This window comes from Xiphophorus maculatus, chromosome 21 (assembly GCF_002775205.1).
Source record: "Xiphophorus maculatus strain JP 163 A chromosome 21, X_maculatus-5.0-male, whole genome shotgun sequence".
NCBI lineage: Eukaryota > Metazoa > Chordata > Actinopteri > Cyprinodontiformes > Poeciliidae > Xiphophorus > Xiphophorus maculatus.
This window is the reverse complement of record NC_036463.1, coordinates 25729132-25751288: the sequence shown is the minus strand read 5'-3', so window position 1 is coordinate 25751288 and position 22157 is coordinate 25729132. Positions and strand designations below refer to the sequence as shown.

Below are 22157 nucleotides of genomic sequence, written 5' to 3'. Positions count from 1 at the left end.
AGGTCTTATTACAAAACCTTTAAGTTTTGTTATAAATTAATGTTTCACTGATTCGCAGTCTTACAAAAAGTTACAATTACATCAGAATCTAAATGACTCAAATTTCAGTGCTTAGAAAAAATAAAAACCTAAGTTAAAGGAACTGATAGTACTTTATAGCTAGATTTTAAAATTATGAAGTCATAACAATATAAAGATAATGACACAATGTTACCAGAAGAAAGTCGTAAAATTACTAGTAAATCAATAGCAGTTGGTGTGCTAAGGCAGTAGCATTAGCATTGTAATATTAGCATTTGCATCAGAATATTAATTTTAGTATTAGGATTCAAATAATGTAATACCTTGAATAGTGTTGATGGCGTTATTGTTAGCATGCTAGCACTGAGATGACAACGATGAGGGCCCTGGTACTACAATGCTAAAAACAGCATTAGCATTTTACTATTAGCAATTACTGTTAACATTATTATTCTAATATTGTTATGGTGCTCTGGCCATAATTGGTATAGTATTTTTGCTAGCATTAGCATGCTAATATGAACAGCAGGATGCTAATATTATTGTTGGTATTGCAAAAGTAATATTAGCATTAGCATATTTATAGTAGCATTAGGATTCAACTATTGCTGTTAGCATGGTTTGCCAGTAAAATGCCAGGGATTGTGTTACTGTTAGCATGTTAGCTATGAGATAAGGATGCTAGTATCACTGGTATTTGACCAGTAAAACCAGCATTATTGATTTTAAGAACATTGTGTAACACAGGTCGGATGTTTTCCTGACCGTTTTGGTCACAAAGTGTAAAACCCAACATGAAATCCCTAACAGCAGCTGTTAGAACCAGTCCTGACTCTAAAGATGCTGAAAGACGAAGATGTTTTCTGCTGAATCCGTTTGTTAAATAACGAGTCTGAGGTCGCAGCGAGATTCAGACTGCTGTGAGAGGGAAGAGGAACGGAGCTTTTCTGCAGCTATGCGTCATTAACATTCACTGTTTCAGATCATAACTTCTTCTTCTCCAAAGCTGATTTCAGCTCGACTGTTTTATTACGAGCATGCTGCTCTGCTCTGCTAATTACAGCCCCCTGCTGCTTCGCTCATTTTATTTTTCATCTGTTTCTGAATAACTCTCTAATTTAACACTCCTTTATGAATCTACTTTTGTCTGCCCTCCTTCTTTCTATTTTCCCCTCCACTATTTCCTGCTCTGCTGATGTCACTGGTTGCCTGGGGCTCTGATTGGCTTCTGTCCCGCCTGGTCGCTCTCTGATTGGCCGCGCCCGATGCGTGCTCTGCGCTCTGATTGGCTAGGAGTATATCCGTAGGCAGCTGGAGGAGGAGCAGAGGCAGCTGGAGATCCTGCAGCAGCAGCTCCTGCAGGAGCAAGCCTTACTGCTGGTAACACGCCACACACGGCTGGTTCTGAGGCCCGATCCGCCAGGACCGGTTCTGCTACTCAGTTCTGGTGTTGGGACCTTCAGGAAGGAACATCCAGAGCTGGGGAGTCCAAACCTGGTGCCCTGGGGCCAAAACTGGTCAAATTCATTAAATAAAAAGGCTAAAATTATAATTCTTCTACCTGCTCAAAAATAAACCAATATTTAGTTAAATCTGTAAATCACTAAAGATCCTAAACTTACAGAGGAATCTGGACTGTTGCCTTATAAAAAAGAAAAACAGACTTTTTTGGGTCATCAGTTGTTTTCCATTTTGTTCAAAACAATTGTTTTTGTGGGCCGAATGAAACCATTTCAAGGGCCACAAATGGCCCCCAACCCACACTTTGGACACCACTGCTCTGCAGATCTGGACTCTTCACGACTTTTTCTAACATAAATAAATCTGAAAGTGTCACATGTGATCCAGCAGGTAATAACCTGTAAAACAACAACAGAATGAATTACTGAAATATTTTACCAACAGGAAGTGGATCCAAACGGTTTTCCTAGAATCTCCAGAGTAGAACAGACAACACAAGCTTCTGGTTTAATTCTGGCTGGATGTTTAACGGCTCTAGTTGGTAGGACTGGTGAAGTTCATCTAAATTGGTTGGTTTTACTGTAAAGAGAAATGATTTAATATTTAATAAGACTGAGGTCACGCTCTAAAGGTTTTTATTCCAGAAGCTAAATGTTCGCCTGCTTTGTCCCTCAAATTGGGTTTTGACCACTTTTGGTTTTGAAAGAAATTCACAGTAATCCTCGTTCACGTTAAAGTAAAACAGCCCCACAGCATTTTGCTGCCACCACCGTGTTTGACAGTCTTAGGTCTGAAAGCTTCACATTGTTCTACATTCGGCCTAATTCCGATTATTTTAATCTCAAAAATCCAGAATAAAGCCGCTTCCGTATGTGGAACTAAATCCTGATTGTTTTCAAAGCAATCTGAACCGTCACGTCGCATTTTATCCGATTTTACGTCATTTCAAGAAGACGAGCGTCAGACTTCTGCAGCCAGGCGCGTAAATAATACCTGAAACTAGCAGTTAGCTTTCCTTTCGTTAGCTTCTTTCGTCTTGTTATGATTTAATAATATAATAATATCTGAATAACTTCAAATAAATACATAATTCATTTCATGAACAGAGCGCAACGTTCTTCTTTGGGTCGCCTTGGAGTCATAAACCGTTCAACAGAAGTATGACTGCTGTTGCATTTAATTAAAAATGTTACTTAAATTTTAAAATGTCCATGATGTAAAAATAATTTTAAAAATTACTGAATGTTGAGAAAATAAACTCTGGGGTGTTTGGGGCATTTTCTGTGAATTAATTTCAGTAAAACTTGATGCTAAATTAAATAATAACAAACATCTTTTCAAGCTGATCAGTTCCTCCAAGATTTCAGGATTTTGTGATTTATGCATCTATTTTAGAAATATTTAATATTTAGGCTTTCGTATAATGATAAACATGACTGAGGCAGCAGTGGAGTGGAAGTAAGAAATACTGCCACCTGCAGGCGGGAGTTAGCATCACATAACCCCAATGTTTTTGTGAACGTTTTTGACCATTTTTATGGAAAATTTACAATAAATGCAGAAAAAAGTGGGAATCTGTTGATTGTTTTTGTGAATTTCTGGAAATAAACTGGAGGGACTGATTGATGTAACGTGGTACACAGAGTAAAAGTGTTTAGATTTGATTTATAAAATAATATCTAAGAGCACAACATTTAGCCTGAAGGTTTTATTTAAGATAATAAAAAGCAACACCTCCTGCCGCCTCTTTCCGTCTGCAGGAGTACAAGAGGAAGCAGATCGAGGAGCAGCGGCAGGCGGAGCGGCTGCAGCGCCAGCTGCAGCAGGAGCGCGCCTACCTGGTGTCGCTGCAGCAGCAGCAGGAGCCGCCGCGGCCGCCGCAGGACAAGAAGCAGCTGTACCACTACAAGGACCAGGCGCCGAGCAGCAACGACAAACCCGCCTGGGCCAAAGAGGTAACCTGCAGGGGCCCGGGGGGCCGCCGGGGGGCCGGGGCCCTTCACTATGAGGCCGGGACAGGAAACAGGGGCGTCTGGGGAAACTGTATTTCCATGCAGATGACTTGATCAGCTTAGAAAAGAATATTTTAAATGTTGAATGTTTTAATGAGAAACAACCTTAAGAACGACTTCATGTTCACTTTCCTCCTGTGATTCAGCGTTTCTGTTTTCCAGCAGTTTGTAGAGTAAACAACGAGACGAGGAAGAGCTGGAAACATTTAGTTTGTTTTTAATCCACAGGATCAGATCCACAGCTCTAGAGGAAACTGGACTCCAGTTCTTGGTTGATTTTCTTCCCTTCAGGCGGCGACTGTGATGAACCAAACGCTTTTTTATTCCTTTATTTTCTCTTCACAGATGAAATTAAAGAGCTCCGCTCTGCATGGAGGGAAACTCCACCAATAAACACGTTTCTTTGCAGATAAACATTTGGAAAGTGGCATTTTGAATTAGTCAGCAGACGGAGGAATAAAAGGCATCAAAAAGAGCCTTTAAAAGCGAAACTCTTCAGCTTCATTTAGATTTGGTTCCGTTTGGTTTTACAGACTTTAACTGATTCCTGATTCACTGTAAAGATGGAAAGAAAGATTATTTCCATCTTTGTCACTTTCCTTCTTCTATTTTCTTTCCATTTTTCTTTCTTTCCATCTTCTTCCTTCCTTTGCATGTTGAGCCGTTGAAGAGGTGATTATTTTTAAAACGATTGTTTAAATTATTGAACAATTCACTTAATAAATGGGTTTTCCAGCAGGAAGATAAAATTAAAAACTAAATTTAACCAAAATGTTTCAGGAACGTCGACCTCTTCAATATCGGAAAGTTTTTATTGTTTCCATGTTTTAATTAAAATAAGGCTGTTTATGAAAATGTCTGGAGGAATTTCAGGTAAAAACAGTTAAACTCCGTCCTGGGTTTTAATGTCAGCCCTGACCTTTGACCCCAGTGCCTTCCTGTAAACTGGCTGCCCTCCAGGTGATGCGCCGCGCTCAGAGCAACTCGCCTCGCATCCCGGCCAAGAAGTACCACTCCTTCATGGAGACGCGGGACGTCAACATGGACAACCTGCTGCTGTTGCCGGGTTACCGGCCGCCCAGGCCCCGCCCCCCGTCCTACCCGGTCCACGTCAGCCCGACCAGGGACCACCCGAACCAGCCCAGGATCCGGATCACCTGCCTGCCCGAGCCGAAGCCGGAGCCGGCCGTGCGGGGCCAGAGTCCCACACGGCCGGACTCCAGGGGCCGGAGCCCCGCCCGCCGGGTCAGTCTGGAGCCGAACAGAACCGCCCACCGGACCTTATCGGACCCTAACCCCATTAACAGCTTTGTTTCTCTAACCAGGTCTACTCACACCCTCTAACTCTGGCCGCCGTGGCTCACATGGTGATTTTTGTTCCTTAAAAACTTTCTGCCTTCAGCTGAACGTTCTGGATTCTCTGTCCGACTTTTCCTCAACAAAACCTCTGATCTTCGGTAATCTCTACGTTCAGGGTGGTTTTAAAGGAGACCTACTATGCAAAATGCACATTTTCGATCCGAACCGGTTCAAGGAAGCATAATAGGTCACCTTTAAGGATGTTTTGGTGAAGAATATGGCGTTTGTTCAGTCTTTGGATGACAGCAGTGATTCATCTCCATTTATGGACATAAAACTAAATGTTTCTTAATTTATAAATTGGTCCAACGTCCTTCAAAGCGTCAGATTAAGACTGAAAACATTTTCGTTCCTTCTCAAACCTTCTAACCTTCTTTATTTCTGCTCACTGGATTCTTCATCTCCCACTAAAATGGGATTAAAGGTGTTTTAATGCATGATGTTTGTTTTGATGTCTAACAGGAACTAACTTCTACAGCTGATCTCACGTTTCCTCCTTCAGGGTTCTTCCTCCACTCCAGGTTTCTCTCTCTCTGTGATGTTTGTTTTGTTTAGGTGCCGTCTGTCCATAGAGCAGCTCAGGGAGAATAACCCTCTAAATGGAGGCGACAGCATGTGAAAACCCCATTTAGGGCAGATCTGCAGGCCTGCCCCCTAGTGGCCGCTGCTGGACAGATGTAGGGCATCTGCAGCTATTTACAGCTGGTCTCTGTGCAGGAAGGTCTACCCTCATCACAGCCTGACAGGGAGGGAAACTTTCCACAAAGACTGAGCTCAGTTTAGGAGGAAGTTTATTTATTTTATTGCTGGAAAACAATCTGGCCTCCAGACTGCTAGAAAGTGAAAGATATTCATATTTTAACCTTTTTACATGAATAAACTCACAAACTAGCTGAGAAAATCAGAGGTAAACCTAGTAAAAGATGAGCTAACGCCAGCTGAGACATGTTGTCGTGACGCTGAGTGACGGCGGTCTGCTGTTCGTCAGGTGGAGGAGCATTATAAGATGAACAGACAGGATTCTCCTGCGTTGCAGCATAAAGTCTCCAACCGGATCTCCGACCCGGCCCTGCCCCCCCGATCCGAGTCCTTCAGCAGCGGAGGGATCCAGCAGGCCAGGACGCCGCCCATGCACCGCTCCGTAGAGCCACAGGTCAGAGGTCACAGTACACTGGGAGGGGGGGGATTTATTGGATGTTAGAACCTGTTATTTCTGGTGTTGTGTAGAACTCGGTTCCCCGTCTGTCTGGAGAACGTTTATCTCCATGGTAACAGGCAGCAGTTGTCTGGTCATGGGTTCAGAGGGTTATCTAGTTCTGACCCAGTCTGACCAGTCTGACCCAGTCTGACCAGTCTGGTTAGCTACTGGTTCTCTTCCTGAAGCGTTTCCTCTCCTTCTTCACTCCTTCCTGCTTCCTGATCACATGCTAACTCCTCCTGCTCTTCCTCCTCCACCTTACCTGTCTCCTGCCTGTATGTGTGTGTGTGTGTGTGTGTGTGGGTGTGTGTGTGTGTGTGTGTGTGTTCAGATGGCTCACCTGGTCCAGGTAAAGAGTCACGGCCTGTCGGGCTCCCAGTCCCTGTACGACCCCCACGGCGTGTCCTCCGCCTCCGCCTCGCCCTCCCCCTCCCGGCCCCCCATGCCCCGGCAGAACTCCGACCCCACGTCCGACACCCCCCCTCCCCCGCCGCTGTCCCGCCTGGCGCCCCCCCTCGACAAGCTGGACCGCAGCTCCTGGCTGCGGCAGGACGACGACATGCCGCCCAAGGTCTCTGCATGCCGCCGGCTGCTGCAGGCTGCATGAGCCCAGCTTCGCGTTCTGAACCCGGTGTTCTGGATTCGCTTGTCACGTCTGTTTGCACGGCTTCCTGTCTCTGTCGTTTCTGTTTCTGTGAACCCACGACTGTTGATGCTCGTTTTAGTGATAACAAATGAAGAATCTTTACTGTTAAGCAGTTTTTTAACTGAATCTGGTCATTTCAGCATCAGACTGTAAAACTTTAATTGGTTGATTATTTATTTGTATGCATAAAACAAAAACTTATCAAATCGTCTCTGTGAAACCTAAAAGTTCATTTTACTATTAAATGTTTCTGGTTATTTGGTTTGATGAAGACACAAGATGTGGCTTTTGGTGAAGGCAGTGTGATGCTGTGGGACGACATCGACCTCATTGTACGAACAAAAAATAAAATATCAGCTAATAAACAACTAATAAAATACTAATACTGATAATAAAACAACTCTGGAAAAATAAAATTATATAATAAAATAACATTTATTGTTAAGAAACACAAGAAAATTAAAAAGTAAATAGATAACAGTCATAATAAGAATAAAATAAACAAGAATGCTTATTTTATCTATAGATAAAATAAGATAATAATAATATTAATACTAAATACTTGAAGTAAAGTAAAAATAATAATAAAAACCAGATTTTAAAAATTTATAAAAATAAAAGGTCAATAAAATATAATAAAAATCATTTAAAAAAACCAACACACTCTAAATAATAATAAAATATATATATAAACTTACTACTAATTGAAAAAAATATATATATAAAATAAAAACAACCAGATTTTCTCCTGCCGGATGTCGTTATGACCTCTGGAGGACGGATTGACCTTAACGAACAGAATCACCTCTGACCTCAGAAACCCGGTGAGCTGACTTCGGATTGGCTGGTTGAAGTTAGCGTCCCACAGCAGTGTCTGACCAAGCTGTATGGTTCTCCAAACGTCGCTCATCTGGTCCAATAGACAAAACAGAAACAGCTGATTGGATCAGAGGTTCTGGCCGGTTTTCCACAAACTGCTGAACCCATAAAAAATCTGAAAGTTTAACATCTAGAATTATTTTTACAACAAAGAAATAATCAACCAGAAACTACATGTGAGTCTGTTGATCTGGTCCGGTCCAGATCCGGTCCAGATCTGGTCCAGGTCCTGTCCAGATCCGGTCCAGGTCCTGTCCAGGCCCAGAGGATTAACGGAGTGTGTTTGTGTTTCCAGGTTCCTCAGCGGACCACCTCCATCTCCCCGGCTCTGGTCCGGAAGAACTCTCCAGGAAACGGACCGGGCCTCGGCCCGCGGGCCGGAGCGCACCTCATCCGGGCCAGGTACGGCCCGGAACCGTCCCGCCGCCACCCGAACCACTTCCTTTCAACGACTGACGCTGTGTCTGTTACCGTAGCAACCCTGACCTGAGGCGGACCGACATCTCCATGGAAACGCCTCTGAAGAGGACGAGCAGCGGCAGCTCCTCCAGCTCCAGCACCCCGAGCTCCCAGGGAGGCTCCAACGAGAGAGGTGGGGCTGGATTACACTTAATCTGGATTAACTATGAAGCTGGAGTCTCTGTAGGCTGGATTACACTTAATCTGGATTAAATTAGAGCTGGATTAACTATGAAACTGGTTCAACTTTAAAACTTGATTAATTTTAAACGGGTTCAACTTTTAAACTGGATTACATTTAAAACTAAATCAACTTAAAGTTGGATTAACTATTAATTATTTCTTTGTTTCTGTCTTCAGGTAACTCTACTGCTAAAACCGACGGCTCCACGCTTTCCTCCCACGACGCCAAAGACGACAGCAGAGAGCTGACCCGGCCCAGCCGGCCCGCGGTGAGCGCTCCCAGCTGAAGCTAACGCTAACGTGTCTGTGTGTGTGTGTGTGTGTGTGTGTGTGAGTCCCATGAACTCAACTCTGTGCGACGGGCTGACCGCTCTGTCTCTCCTCTCATCCTGTCCCCCATCTGTCCTTCTGTCGTCCCTCAGAGTTATAAGAAAGCTTTAGACGAGGTCAGTGGCATTTCTCCTCTTTCCACCCTGTCTTATCTTCGTCTTTTCATCTTTTCGTCTTTTCGTGTTTTTGTCTTTTCGTGTTTTTGTCCTCACTGACGTCCACGCGTCCCTCAGGCATGCCATGCTCACCTTTTCCTGTTCCTGGGAATGTTTGACCGATTCTGTCCCGATGATTGAACTGTGTGGAACAAAAAGAAACATAACTGGGTGAAAATCTGTGTTAGCATAGCAACGTTGAGCTTTTGTGGGTTTCTAAAGTTGAGGTTCGGGGGCCATTTGTGGTCCCCACGCTGATTATTTTTAGCCCTGATTGCAGTTTATGAATAGTAGATATTTGTTGGATTAATTATGTTTTTTGCTTCCTTTTTAATTTCAGCGTAAACAAACAAACAAAAGCCTAAAAATCTGCATTTCATTATTATTAAACATTTTTTAAAAACGCTCCAAAAGCCCTTGGTCGGTCTCACATTCAGGTAAAATAAATATTTCTATAAGTTTCAATTAGAAATATTACATTTATAGTTTATTGTGGAGCAAAATATCAATAATGAAATCTGTAATAAAATAATATATATACAATAACATAAATAATGTAATAAAGTACAATTAATAAACAATAAAATCATAAAATCACTTCTGGAGTAAAAAAGACATTTATTTTTTTAAATTAGCTAAACTTTAGTACATTTAATTTCTACATTTACCATTTCTTAAATTCTGCTTCAAAGATGTTTTGTTACAATTATTTTCCTTTTTCGAACATAAATCTGCTTTATGAAAGGATGAAAATTAATCCTCAGTTTGAAAGCATTTTTACTTTATGGAGAATATAATTTTTTTATTGTACCAAATTATGTGATTGTTGCCTCTCTGGTAATTTTCTAAATTTTTTGAGCTTTTTGTGGAACTTATTTTCATTTTCCATATTTTGTTACTTATTTTAGTTTAGAGAAAAAAGGAGAGATTTCTTCCAGCTTTTCACCCAGTTATTCCTCTTTTTTCTTTCCTTCCCTTTGAAGTTTTGCTGCTGAAATATTTTCCTGTTTTGTCAGACAGGAAGTCGACCTTTGGTCAGTTGCTGTTGGAGTCATGTGACTTCCTGTCGTATCCCTCAGTGGAAACGTCACGTTTTTCACCTCTGCTGCCATGGTTCATTTTCACGTCACTCTTTCTCTCTTTCTTCCTCCATTTTACCCTCCCTCTCTTTCTCATCAGGAGGAGTTGGTAAGATTACTCACCCCTCCCCCACCCTAAGCTCCTCCCACCAACCTCACCGAAGCCCCGCCCACTTTGTCCACTTCCTGCTGTGATATTTTAGAGTGGATTTTTCTCTGGTTGCTTCTGTTTTTATGCTGTGATGCGTCAGAACCGCCGCCATGTTGCTACAGGAAGGATTTCAATTAAAACCCACAATAATAACTTAATAATCTGTGAAAAAAATCAAGTAGCCTGAATTTCTCTACTTATCTTTAATTTAAAAAAACATCAGTTTATTTATTATTTATTTTATTTAGATAAAAATAAAGTCCAATTTATTTTACTTTTTATTTGCTTAATTTCAGAACATATGGTCTATTTTATTGAATTACTTTCACATTAATTTATGAATTTCTGTTTAGAAAATCTGGAGTTTTAATTAAGAGTTTTTAATATTAGTTTAATATTTTAGATTTTTTTCTTACAGAAATAATATGTCAAAATTACAACATTTAAATTCATAATCAATTACTATTGGTCATTATTATTCTTTAATCGTAATTATAAAATATTATACAAAATAAGCTGTTAAACTCTCAAAATTGCAATTTACTTCATTCCAAAATCTAAATAAAGAATAAAAAGATTTAATATTTAATGTGAAATAATACAGATTTTCTTTTATTACAAGTATAATTTTTTTATTGCATAATTTCTTTTATCTTTCTTAACTTTTTATGATTAAAATTTTTGGAATAAATAAACAAAACATTAAGATATAGTTAAATAGTTAAATTGTTTCCTTACTTGTTTTTGTCTGTAACTGTTTCATAATGATTCATATTTTTACACAGAATAAATTAATTTGTTAATATATTTACTTACTGATTACTTTTTATTCAACCCATATTTTAGGACATTTTCGGTACATTCAGATAAATAATATTTTAATTTCTGCTGTTTTATGTTATAATTTAGGATAAATTTGCAGATTTATTTCTAAATCCTGCTGCAACATGGCAGCAGATGCATTACACTATAATCCAGTCGTTGCATCTCAGTTTATTTCTCTGTGGCTGCTGGATGTAAAATGTGGGTTTGAAGTTCTCTGAGCCGTAAGAGCAAGGCATGGTCTGTAGTTCGACTCCCGTCATGTTCTCTCCTCCTGCTTGCTGCCCCGTCATGACAGACATCAGAACATTAAACGGACGTTTATCAACCTGCATGGCGTCTCCCAGACCTGTGATGCTCCGGTCCGTTTTGCCTGCTGGATTGTTCCAACACTAAATGTTACTTTCCAGAACTTACAATAGTCTTTTATGGATTCTAAAGGATCATTTTCAGGAATTTGTTTGGAACAAATAAGTTACTTTTCTGAACCTAAAATACAAGTTACTTTCCTAAACTTACCAGTAAATTTCTAATGTTCATTTTTGTTATCCGTAAAACTTTAGACTTAATTTCTCAGAACTTAAAGGTTAAATGTTACGTTCTTCAACTTACCAAGAATGCAAACTCATAATTTTAAGGTTGATTTGCAGATTGTTACCTGGAAATCAGCTGGAACTGACAGGTTACTTTCCAAAACATGTAGTTACTTCCTAAAACCTGCACAATATTCTGCTGAACTATTTAATTTCAGTGTTACTTTCCAGAACTTACTAAAACAGCGAAGGTTAATTATCTGGAACTTTCCAGAATCTTTTATGGAATTTAAAAGCAAACATTTTCAGGAACTCATTAGGAACTAATAGGTTACTTTCCTGGAACTTTATGGGAAATTTTGAGTTTAAGTTATATTTTCTCAAACCTGCCAGGAATGCAAAGGTTTTAAGAATGTTAAGGTCAATTTGCAGGTTGATTTAGTGGAACATGCAGGTTACTTTCCAAAGCTTACATCTTACTTTCTAAAACCCACACAGGACATGTAAAGTATCTATTTTTCATACCTTAATAATGTTAATAATTTATAGGTCACTTTCCAGGAACTTACACAAAACAACCTGAAAACTAAAACATGAGTTGTAAACTCCAGAAAAGTCGTGTGAAAGTTTGGGAAAGTAGCAAATATGGGTAAGTTCTGCAAAGTAACCTGTAAATGTTATAAATGTAGCAGAAAGTTCAGGCAGTAACTAAATTCCTTTCAGGCTCTTTTTAATTTTATTTTTTGCTGCAGTCAAAGATACATTGAGGCTCTTAAAGCCCCTGATGTGATTCTTTAAAAAACTGCAGTCCAATGAAATATTAAAGAAATTATCAATGATTTTTATTGGAAAAATACTTTCTTACTAAGAACTCTTCTCTCCGCTTATTGATCAGGTTTGTTTGGATTTAAAATATAAAATTAGCTCTCAGGTTCTGGCTTTGTGGTCATTTTATGAAACAGACATGTAGGTACATCTGCTGTCCTTTCAGGGTTTGAAGGCAACATGATAATAATATTTTACTGGAGTTCGGTTCCTGTTACTCCAGACTCAGTAACAGTCGGTATTTCGTCCTGCAGGACCTGACGGCTCTGGCCAAAGAGCTGAGAGAGCTGCGGCAGGGAGAGGAGACCAGCCGTCCGCCGGTCAAGGTCACGGACTACTCTTCATCCAGCGAGGAGTCGCACAGCAGCGAGGATGAGGAGGGAGAGGGCGGGGCTAATGATGGATCGGTGGCCGTTAGCGACATACCGCGGATTATGTGAGTAACACCAGATCTCCTAAAGAGAGCGAACCAAATGAACGGAGCTAAAACTGGAGTTTAACCTTTTGACCTTCAGGCCTCCGGCGAGTCAGAGCACCAACGAGTCCTTCGGCGTGATGGGAGGTCATAACGACGCCCACGGTGACCCGTACGGAGACGGCACGCAGGACAGCACGCTCATGATGCGGGAGGTGAGTCGCAGCTTTCAGCGCTGACTCCAGGTTAAACTCCGACCCGGCCAAGATGTTCTGGTTCCCGTCTGGGTTCGGGTCGTTAGCACAGCCCATGAGCGCCGTCAGTTTGACCTCATTATCAGCCTCTGGATTCAGGGTGGCTGTGCATCCACAAAAAGTCTTAAATTAATTTATCTAAAATTAAGGCCTTAAAATGTCCTGGATTCATTAATTAAATGTAAGTTGGCCTTAAATACATTAATCACAGGTCTTAAAGTTTGTCCTAGTCTTTCCTGTGTGTTTTTTCTGTCAGGTAAACGTTTGAGTCGCATGCAGGAATCTGCATTGTGTGGCCGTGGAGCCAGCTACCTGCTAATATACGCTAGCTAACTAACTAGCTTTTTTATGTGAATTTATTGCCAGTTAAATAATATTTAACGTCTTTTGACACTGATCGGTTCCCCCAGGATTTTGCTTTTGTTTTTGGAATTTTTAGCAAATAAATTCACTGATTTTGTGATTTAGAAATATTTACTAGAAATATTACAATATTTGATGTATGTCAGGAAATGACTTGCGTCTCCACATCGCTCAGACTATATAACCTGGCATCAAATCAGGCTGAGTCAGCAGTGCAGTAGAAGAAATACTGCCACCTGTTGGTGGGAGTTAGCATCACTTAGACCCAATGTTTTTGGTCATTTCTGCAGCAAATAGGGAAAAAGATTAAAAAGAAATGTAGCTCATATCTTCAACTAAAGGAAGACTGTAGTTACTTTCTAAAGGAGAACCAATTCTTCATCAATAGTTTTTTATTTGTTTCTGTTATGACACAGGTAATAAATTTCACTCATTTTGGTCTTGAAAAATCTTACATTTGGTTTAGTGAACCTGCAGAAACACTGTGGATCTGATCTGATTCAAGAAATGAAACATTAGTTTAAACATTCAGTTAAATCCTGAATGTTGATATTTGAAGCTTTTTCCAAAGATTTTAATTGGTTTTACTTCAGACGTTACCAGTTTTATTCTGACCCAAACTCTGGACCTGCAGCTCGTCTTTAACATGATGGAGGTTTTTTCTCCTGAAATAAACTCCACCGCCGGCAGCCTGACCTCCATCACCGCCTCGCCGCTCAGGGGCCACGCCCCCTTCTCTTCTCTTCTTCCAGAGGTTTAGGGGACGGAGGCGGAGCTCTGCCCCTGGCAACAGTTACCATGGCAGCGCTAATCCGTTCCTTGGCAACACCAACCTCCCAGATCTGGTGCAACAAAGCACCTCCACCCTGGGCCGCGCCTCCTTGGTTCAAGTAGGTGGAGCAGAACCCGGCCCTTATGACAAACCTCCGTCACCCTGTCCAACCCTTTGACCTTTGACCCACATCATCACCTGACCACTGACCCCTCCAACAAACACGGCAGCGTCTGAACCGGGTGGAACGTTACCTTCAGCACCATCAGTTCATTTCTGGCCATAAGGAGGATTTTCATCGTTCTGGTTAAACAAAAACAAACAGATGGAGACAGAAGACAACAAGCAGAAGCAAAAACTAGAATAAAACCTCGTTGGTGTTTAAATCAAACATATTTTAATGTTGGATTAAAGATCTGCAAGGTGTAAACAATGCAGAAATACAAAATCCTACCAAATGTTTAGTCTAGTTTTAGTTCATTTACACAGGAGCTTGTTTTGGTTCCACTGGCAGATTATTTCACTTGTGACATTTTCTCCATGTTTTAAGTGAAACTATCAGTTGAACCAGTTTATGAAGGTCAACCCAACCAAACAAACCCCATCATCAGACCTGCTGGTTTTACCCCAATAACAGGAGGAGGGTGTGCAGCTTTTACCTTGTAGCAGCTACTACTGTAATTCTCAACTGTTCCTCTCTGTACCACTAGAGGGAGCTGCTGTGCCACTGGGGAGTTAGTCCTGTTTCTTCTAGGATTATATTTCATTCCACCTTCATGTTTAATCTCTGGCAACATTTAAGTAGACATTTGCATGATTTAAACTTATTTTAGGGGAAAAATCTTTAGCAAAAGTTTATTTTGATCACAAATGATTTAATTATACTCCATCTTCTCTCCTTCTTTTCCTCCATCTTTCAGTTTTCCAGCCTCTGAACCAGGACGTTCCCACCATTTTTCTGACAAAATAAAGGAAACAACTTAGCATAGCTTTTAATTAACCCCATGTTTTCTTTATTTTGAGTCCTGACTGCTGATCAGATCTGAGTGTCTGCTGTGTTTCTGTGCTCTGCAGTACGGGATGGGAGGCAGCGGCGGCTCCAAGGCGTCCTTCACCCCGTTCGTTGACCCCCGGGTGTACGGGACCTCGCCGACCGAAGACGATGAGAAAAACTCTGCTGCAGGTACGATTCAGCTCACCGGCTTCGTCCTCGACTCCTTCATGGAGAGGAACTAAACATTTCTTACTTTTCCAACATGATGATATCTTCAGCCGTCTGTAGTTATTTTTAAAAAGCCGACAATAAATACAGCACAGAGAAACCTAGAACTCACAACATAAAACTGTGTTAATGTCCTACTTAACATAATGGGCACCAATAACTGCACCACATAAACATTAGTTCCACTAACGCTAAAGCGCTACTCCAGCATGGTGTATTAATGCATTAGCAGAAGCTAATGCATTAATTAAACATTTCTTAACAGTCAATAAAGAAAACTTGACTACAGATGTTGAACGTCATGCAACTGCAAGTTTACAAAAAATCAATCATTTGAATTTCTCTCTTAGACCGCACCATTATTATTATTATTATTATTATTATTATTATTATTATTATTATTATTATTATTATTATTATTATTATTATTATTATTATTATTATAGCCACAGTTCTGATTACAGAAAATTAGCACTGTACAATTTAGCCATAAAAACATACATAAGTGAAGCCAAGTGGGCTAAAAGAAACAGGCATCATTGTTTTTATATAAATAGATATATATATTTTAAAATTGCTAAAAATTTGAATGTGTGTATACAGCAGATTTGTTTCATTAGGTTCATTTTTGTGTTTTCTGCAGCGCTGTTTGCTGATGAGCTGCTGAAACAGGAGCAGGAGCAGGCGAGGCTCAACGAGGCCCGGAAGATCTCGGTGGTCAACGTGAACCCGACGAACATCCGGCCGCACAGCGACACGCCTGAGATCAGGAAATACAAGAAGCGCTTCAACTCTGAGATCCTCTGCGCTGCTCTGTGGGGTGAGACGCCGGCGGACGCCGCGCAGGGACCGACATGTTTCTGCAGGAAATAAAAAGTTTTTTCTGCAGGAGTGAATCTGCTGGTGGGGACAGAAAACGGCCTAATGCTGCTGGACCGAAGCGGCCAGGGAAAAGTTTACAACCTGATTAACCGAAGGCGCTTCCAGCAGATGGACGTCCTGGAGGGACTCAACGTCCTGGTCACCATCTCAGGTTAATCTGACCTTTAATGTTTGATGCCTAACTTCCGTAAAGGTTTCAGCCAACAAAAGCATTTAATTAGGACGCTAAGATTAAATGTGTTTATTTTATTCTTTAAAGGTGACATATTATGCTTCTTTGAACGGGTTATAATAGGTCTGTGGCCTATACAAAGCATTTTCATTAAAAAATTATTCTTAGCTGAGATTTCAGCCTGGTCAGTGCTGCTTACTTCAAGCTGTTTTAGGGCGTCTTGTCACTTTAAATCCACATAAACTGCTGCTGGCCACGCCCCCAACTCAACATTTATAGTTCACATGAAAATGACTGCAAACGGATGCACAATTATACAAATAAAATCTTTGAAAAGCATTAGTAGAGCCTCCTCCACAGCCAACAAGAAATCAGCAAATGGATTCTGAATGGCAAGTCAAAAACAAACACTTGTCTTTTCCAGCAGCCATTGTACAGCGTTAAAACCAGCTGACCCAACGTGCTGGAGGTCCGCTTGCGTTGCTAGGGAACGGGGTGGTTCAGCTGGGGTTGCTAGATGAGAGGACGTGCCTGCTGATTTGTGACGTTACATTAGAAAAGTTTTCAAAACGGCTCGTTTTCCAGACACCAAAAAATATTAGCTTATTGCTAAAATACAACTGGGTGTTTTATTTTAAGCACTTGGGCTGTTTTTAGAAGAACTGAGACCCAAATGGAAATATAACAGTTTGAAAAATATGAATTTTTCACAGTAAAAAGGACTGCAGCAGTCAGATGGTTTTTAATTGACTGCTTTAGAGACTAACTGGTGAATTCATCAGGTCTTAACTTGCCCTCATCAGTCCTACCTGGGAAAAACCCTGCCTGTTGCTACATTGGAGGCTTTGCCTGGACTGCTCTTGGTATACAGTATAAATAAAACTTCAAAACACGTCTAAATTTCTAAATCTTTGGTGGATCTGCAGGTAAGTTGAAAATAAACCTGTAATTTCTGATTGTGCAGGGAAGAAGAACAAGCTGCGAGTTTACTACCTGTCCTGGCTGAGGAACAGGATATTACACAACGATCCGGAGGTGGAGAAGAAGCAGGGCTGGATCACAGTGGGGGAGCTGGAGGGCTGCGTCCACTATGAAGTCGGTACGTTGTCAGCTTAGAAACCCAGTAAAAACACAATCCCAATTAGGTTTTCGTTATATTTAAAATTACTTAAATTAAACTTTCAAAAGAACCAATTTATTATTTTCTTCTTGTCTAATGTGTTTTTTAAAATATTTTCCTGCAGTGAAATACGAGAGGATTAAATTCCTGGTGATCGCTCTGAAAAACTCAGTGGAAATCTACGCCTGGGCACCAAAACCTTACCATAAATTTATGGCCTTTAAGGTAATAACAGAAGGCTTGATTTGTATTTGTGATGTAAAGACACAGAAATATTTGGTAAGATTCAGAAGTTTAGTGCTCAAAGTTTTTGTCAGTAGGTCAGTAATACTGACTAAAATGCTTTACAGGAGAATGTAATGAATATTCAGACCAATAGGCAGTTTTCTAATCACTCACTTTCCTCTCTTCCTGTCAGTCTTTCACCGATCTGCAACATCGCCCCCTGCTGGTGGATTTAACTGTGGAGGAGGGCCAAAGGTTAAAGGTCATCTATGGCTCCACTGTAGGTTTCCATGTGATTGATGTGGATTCTGGAAACCCTTATGACATCTACATCCCCTCACATGTAAGTGACAGAGATTGTGTGAGTGTGTGTGTGTGTGTGTGTCTACTCTGGTATTTGTTTGATGTGGGGACAGATGTATTTACCTAAATTATAAGGACCTGTCCCCCAATCTAAACAGCTCCTTGCACAACTTTTTAATATTTTGAGATTTTATGTAAAAGATCAACACAAGTAGTGGGAGGGAAATGATACATTTGTTTTACTATACCCTGTAATAAAATAAACCTCAAGAAGTTAGCTTCAGAAGTCTGTTGAGAGATTAAATATCAATATACTGCTGCTGTGTGAAGCGTTGGTCTTTGAAAATAGATGTTTACAGAAGCTCTCCATCCAATCTGACAGACCTGAGCTCAAAGTTTCACGTTTTAGATGTTCAGCAGCTCTAGGAACAAATCCTGAAAAACATGCTGTGAAAGGACTTTCTACAAAGTCCTGACCAGAAAGACAGAATCTAAATAAATGAAATTTTCTTATTTATATAAAATTTTCATACATGACTTATTTCCCTTTCACTTCACAATCCTCCTCTAGTTTGTGTTGGTTTGTTGCATAAACACACATTGAAGTTTGTAGCTGTGATGTGACAAATTGTGAAAAAGTTTAGTAAAATATTGTTTTGGTTGTTATGAATAGAATAAAACATGAACTGCAACTACAGAAGTAAAAAGAATTTAGCCCCAAAACAATTATATTTTAGGGCTTATGTCTGGCCTCTAGAGGTAAATAAAAGTCAAAAGTTTAGTGTGTGTGGAGTAAAATTTAAAGCTTGTACTCATTTATTAAAATCAGAGAGAAACACAGTATTTAATATGAAATAGATCCATAATCAGACAAACCCTGGATGAATCAACTGAATGGTGATGAAGTCATGAAGTAATGTGTTTTATTGTGATTAAGTCCTGATCCAAACCTCTTTGTTTCACATTTGAGGTTTTTAAGCTGGTCTTCATCAGTATTTCTCCAGTTTTGCTTTACATTTTGATTGGGTTTAATTTCTATGACCATTTTCAGGCTGGTAATCCCCAAACTCTTTTTCATGAGTCATAAGATAAAAAGGCTCATAAGCTGAAGAAATGAACCAAAAGCCAGTTTTAAGTTAGATTTGTACACACCCCCAAAGATAACACTGTTTGTTATTTTAGCTCCGACACGATGATTATTATTAAGTTACTCTGTGAAAATTTGGCCTACAACTTAAGAATGATGCATATTTTATGGATTAAAGACAAAAATGAACAAAAACAGGAAACATCTGAATGCAGAGCCATTGATCAGCTGCTTGACTCAAGACTTTTGCACAGTCCTGCGACTTCATTAAGTCAAAAACGGCGTCAGCAAGAACATAATGAGACAGTAAAGCCAGTTGAGTCAGTGTCCTCCTCTAACCCTGGCGGTGTTTCAGTCAGAGATGGATGAGGAGAAGAGGGAGACGGTGACCATAGCAACCGCCTCTCATCGCCTTTTGGCGCTGTTGAGTCACGCTGTGTCCGTTTCCATGGCGAGCCGCCTCTCTCTCCACCTCCCCCCATCATCCCGTCTCTGCTGCCCCACAGATCCAGGGTCAGGTGACCCCGCACGCCATCGTGGTCCTGCCCAAGACGGACGGCATGGAGATGCTGCTGTGCTACGAGGACGAGGGCGTCTACGTCAACACCTACGGCCGAATCACCAAAGACGTGGTGCTGCAGTGGGGCGAGATGCCCACATCCGTCGGTATGTCACAGAGAAACACAGAGAGAAACAAACATGTTTCCTGATTCGTAATGAGCTGCAATCCTTCATGTGTCTCTAACACAGAATCTGTTAGAGACACAGATTCTGTCTAAAATACTGCCAGAGAACTTATTTCACCTTCCTCCTTAAAGCTGCAGTACGTAACTTTTTTACATATTTGTTGAATCTGTCATGTCATGATAGCAGGGAATGAGACAGATAATCTGTGAAAAGATCAAACTCATCTCCCAGTGCTCCCAGTGCTAACTGGAAACTTGATGATTTATATCTGAGGTTAGAAACGTTTTAACGATTTAAACATCCCATAATGCCTCAGGCTGGTTGTCCTGCTGACCCTCCAGCAGCTTTTCCTCCAGGATCATTCTAGGTTTAACTCCATACATCTGAAGAAAGCCATCCCACAGCATGACGCTGCCTCCACCATGCTTCACAGTATGGATGGGGTTGGTGTGCAGGTTAGTTTCCTCCACAAAAAGTGTTGGAAACAGGAGAAACAAAGATGTGTGTTAACCAGATGTTTTTAAGAATATTTCAGTTTGCAACAAAGAAATTAAAAATAGTAGATTTTGTTTTAAACACAAGGTGAAACTTTCTAGATTTTCTTAAAAACGTCTGCTTTAGACGGCTTCAGGGAACAAGAGACGTTTTCTAACAGAGGAAGTCGCGTTTCGAGCCGAACCTGCTCTTCTTCTGCAGAGTCGCGTCCTGACAGGGCGGTGTTGTTTTCATATGGACTCCACCCAAAACAACCAAGTCGCTCCACATTCCTCAGGATTATAAACATCTTCTAGATGTCGCGTCAGGCTTCTGGTTCTGACTGGACGGATTATTGTTCTGCCAGAGCTGGAAGGATTCAGTTAATGTCGTATTGATCAGTTACAGATATGAAATCATAATCCATTCAGATCAAACCTCTGATCTGATGAGTCCGATAGAGAGAAGCTGTGGCAGTGATTGTTTTGGGTTTCTCTCTCCATGTTGGTGTATTTACATGTATATTTATGTATATCCTGCAGCCTACATCCACTCCAACCAGATCATGGGCTGGGGGGAGAAGGCCATCGAGATCCGCTCCGTGGAGACGGGACACCTCGACGGCGTTTTCATGCACAAACGAGCTCAGCGCCTCAAGTTCTTGACAGAGAGAAACGACAAAGTGAGTCTGAAACCAGCTCAGATCTGACTCTCATTTAGCATTATTTATATTCTAGCAAAACGTTTTTAAACATCTGTAAATGTTTAAAAAATAAATCAGTTAATTTGACTCTAAATAGGTTGATTCTTACCAATCTTCTACCTTTTGCCGTTCTTATGTAATACTTTGTTAGAACTTAAATTTAACTATGAATAACTTAGCAGGAAATAATAATAATGGGTCACCTTTAAAAGGTAAATTTACTGAACTTAAGTAGATCTTTTCTAGCCATACTGACCAATCAAACGCTCATAAACTCTTCCAGGTTTATAAATCGACACTCATGAAGGTTTCATGATGTTTGGTTTCTTTCTGCTGTCAGGTTTTAAAGTTTTCCTCGCTCTCTGCAGGTTTTCTTCGCCTCGGTCCGCTCTGGAGGCAGCAGCCAGGTTTTCTTCATGACCCTGAACAGAAGCTCCATGATGAACTGGTAACCTGCCCCGCCCCCCACTGGGAGCCACGCCCCTTCGTCGGAGGGACGATGGAGGACGGTGTTTGTGCGTGTTTATATGTATGTGTGTACTCATGGACGACGACAACAACAAGCTGCTGACTGGACTGCACATCTGGAGGAGGTGCTAAACCACAGCAGAGTGTCCCTACTTAGACATCCTCATGCTGTAGGGGGCGCTGCAGGTCCTGTGGTTGGTGTGACAACCTGCAGAGCGAAGGTGACCCCACAAGGTCGGCGCTTTGGCCTGCTGGGCCGGACTGAGGGTGGATCTGGAGCCTTTAAGGACCTGACCAGTAGCCTTTGAGTGGGGAAGCTCTTTGTGTAGCACATCAGTGACTTTCATCCAGGGTGTTCACACTGCGAGTACACAGGCCTGCCTGCTGCAGCAAAACCCCACGGCTGTAGTTTAGTGAGTAAACAAAGTAGCATTAGACAAAAAAACACCTGAGGATGAGATCATAAATGCACACAATTTTACGATTGTTTTCATCTCACAAAGCCAGGATGATTCATTATTTCTGTTTTATTAGATTCTGTCTGAATTGCTGACATGTGAGAGCAGAAACTGCTGGGAGAGAAAATGCTTTTTGTTTCACTTTTAGGATTAGATTAGAAATGCACAACTTTAAGAAGCAACAAACAAAACGCACCAGAATATGAAATGATTTGGATTCTGGGCGCCTCCTCATCAAATCTGACCATCTTAAAGGGACAGTGACAGAAAATCTTCGACCATAACACAAAAAGAACGTCGCAACATTTCACTGTTTCAGCCATCACCGATTATAAAAAACCTGCAGCAAACTTTCAATCTGAACTCTGCAAAAACACAAAGTCTAGTTTCTAGTGCAAATATCTTAGTAAACCTGTAATAATACAAAACCAACTTACAA

General features: G+C 40.9%; 1 protein-coding gene across 8 annotated transcripts in view; it reads left to right on the top strand.

Annotated features, from left to right (window-relative positions):
* The window catches only part of LOC102237216 (traf2 and NCK-interacting protein kinase-like), a 49967-nt gene extending 27810 nt beyond the window's left edge, over positions 1–22157 (top strand). Inside the window, exons 14-32 of one of the 8 annotated variants that reach the window (XM_023326142.1) lie at positions 3243–3437; positions 4455–4739; positions 5890–6006; positions 6383–6622; positions 7872–7978; positions 8053–8168; positions 8396–8487; positions 8641–8664; positions 12368–12549; positions 12629–12743; positions 14992–15100; positions 15783–15959; positions 16029–16172; positions 17158–17292; positions 17438–17538; positions 17732–17881; positions 19435–19594; positions 20632–20771; positions 21161–22157. In XM_023326142.1, coding sequence (XP_023181910.1) covers positions 3243–3437; positions 4455–4739; positions 5890–6006; positions 6383–6622; positions 7872–7978; positions 8053–8168; positions 8396–8487; positions 8641–8664; positions 12368–12549; positions 12629–12743; positions 14992–15100; positions 15783–15959; positions 16029–16172; positions 17158–17292; positions 17438–17538; positions 17732–17881; positions 19435–19594; positions 20632–20771; positions 21161–21244 — 2673 coding nt within the window. In that variant the 3' untranslated portion in view covers positions 21245–22157. Of the gene's footprint in view, positions 1–3242; positions 3438–4454; positions 4740–5841; positions 6007–6382; positions 6623–7871; positions 7979–8052; positions 8169–8395; positions 8488–8640; positions 8665–9882; positions 9892–12367; positions 12550–12628; positions 12744–14991; positions 15101–15782; positions 15960–16028; positions 16173–17157; positions 17293–17437; positions 17539–17731; positions 17882–19434; positions 19595–20631; positions 20772–21160 lie in introns of all 8 variants that reach the window. The other 7 variants (XM_023326140.1, XM_023326139.1, XM_023326146.1 and 4 more) reach the window with 7 other exon arrangements.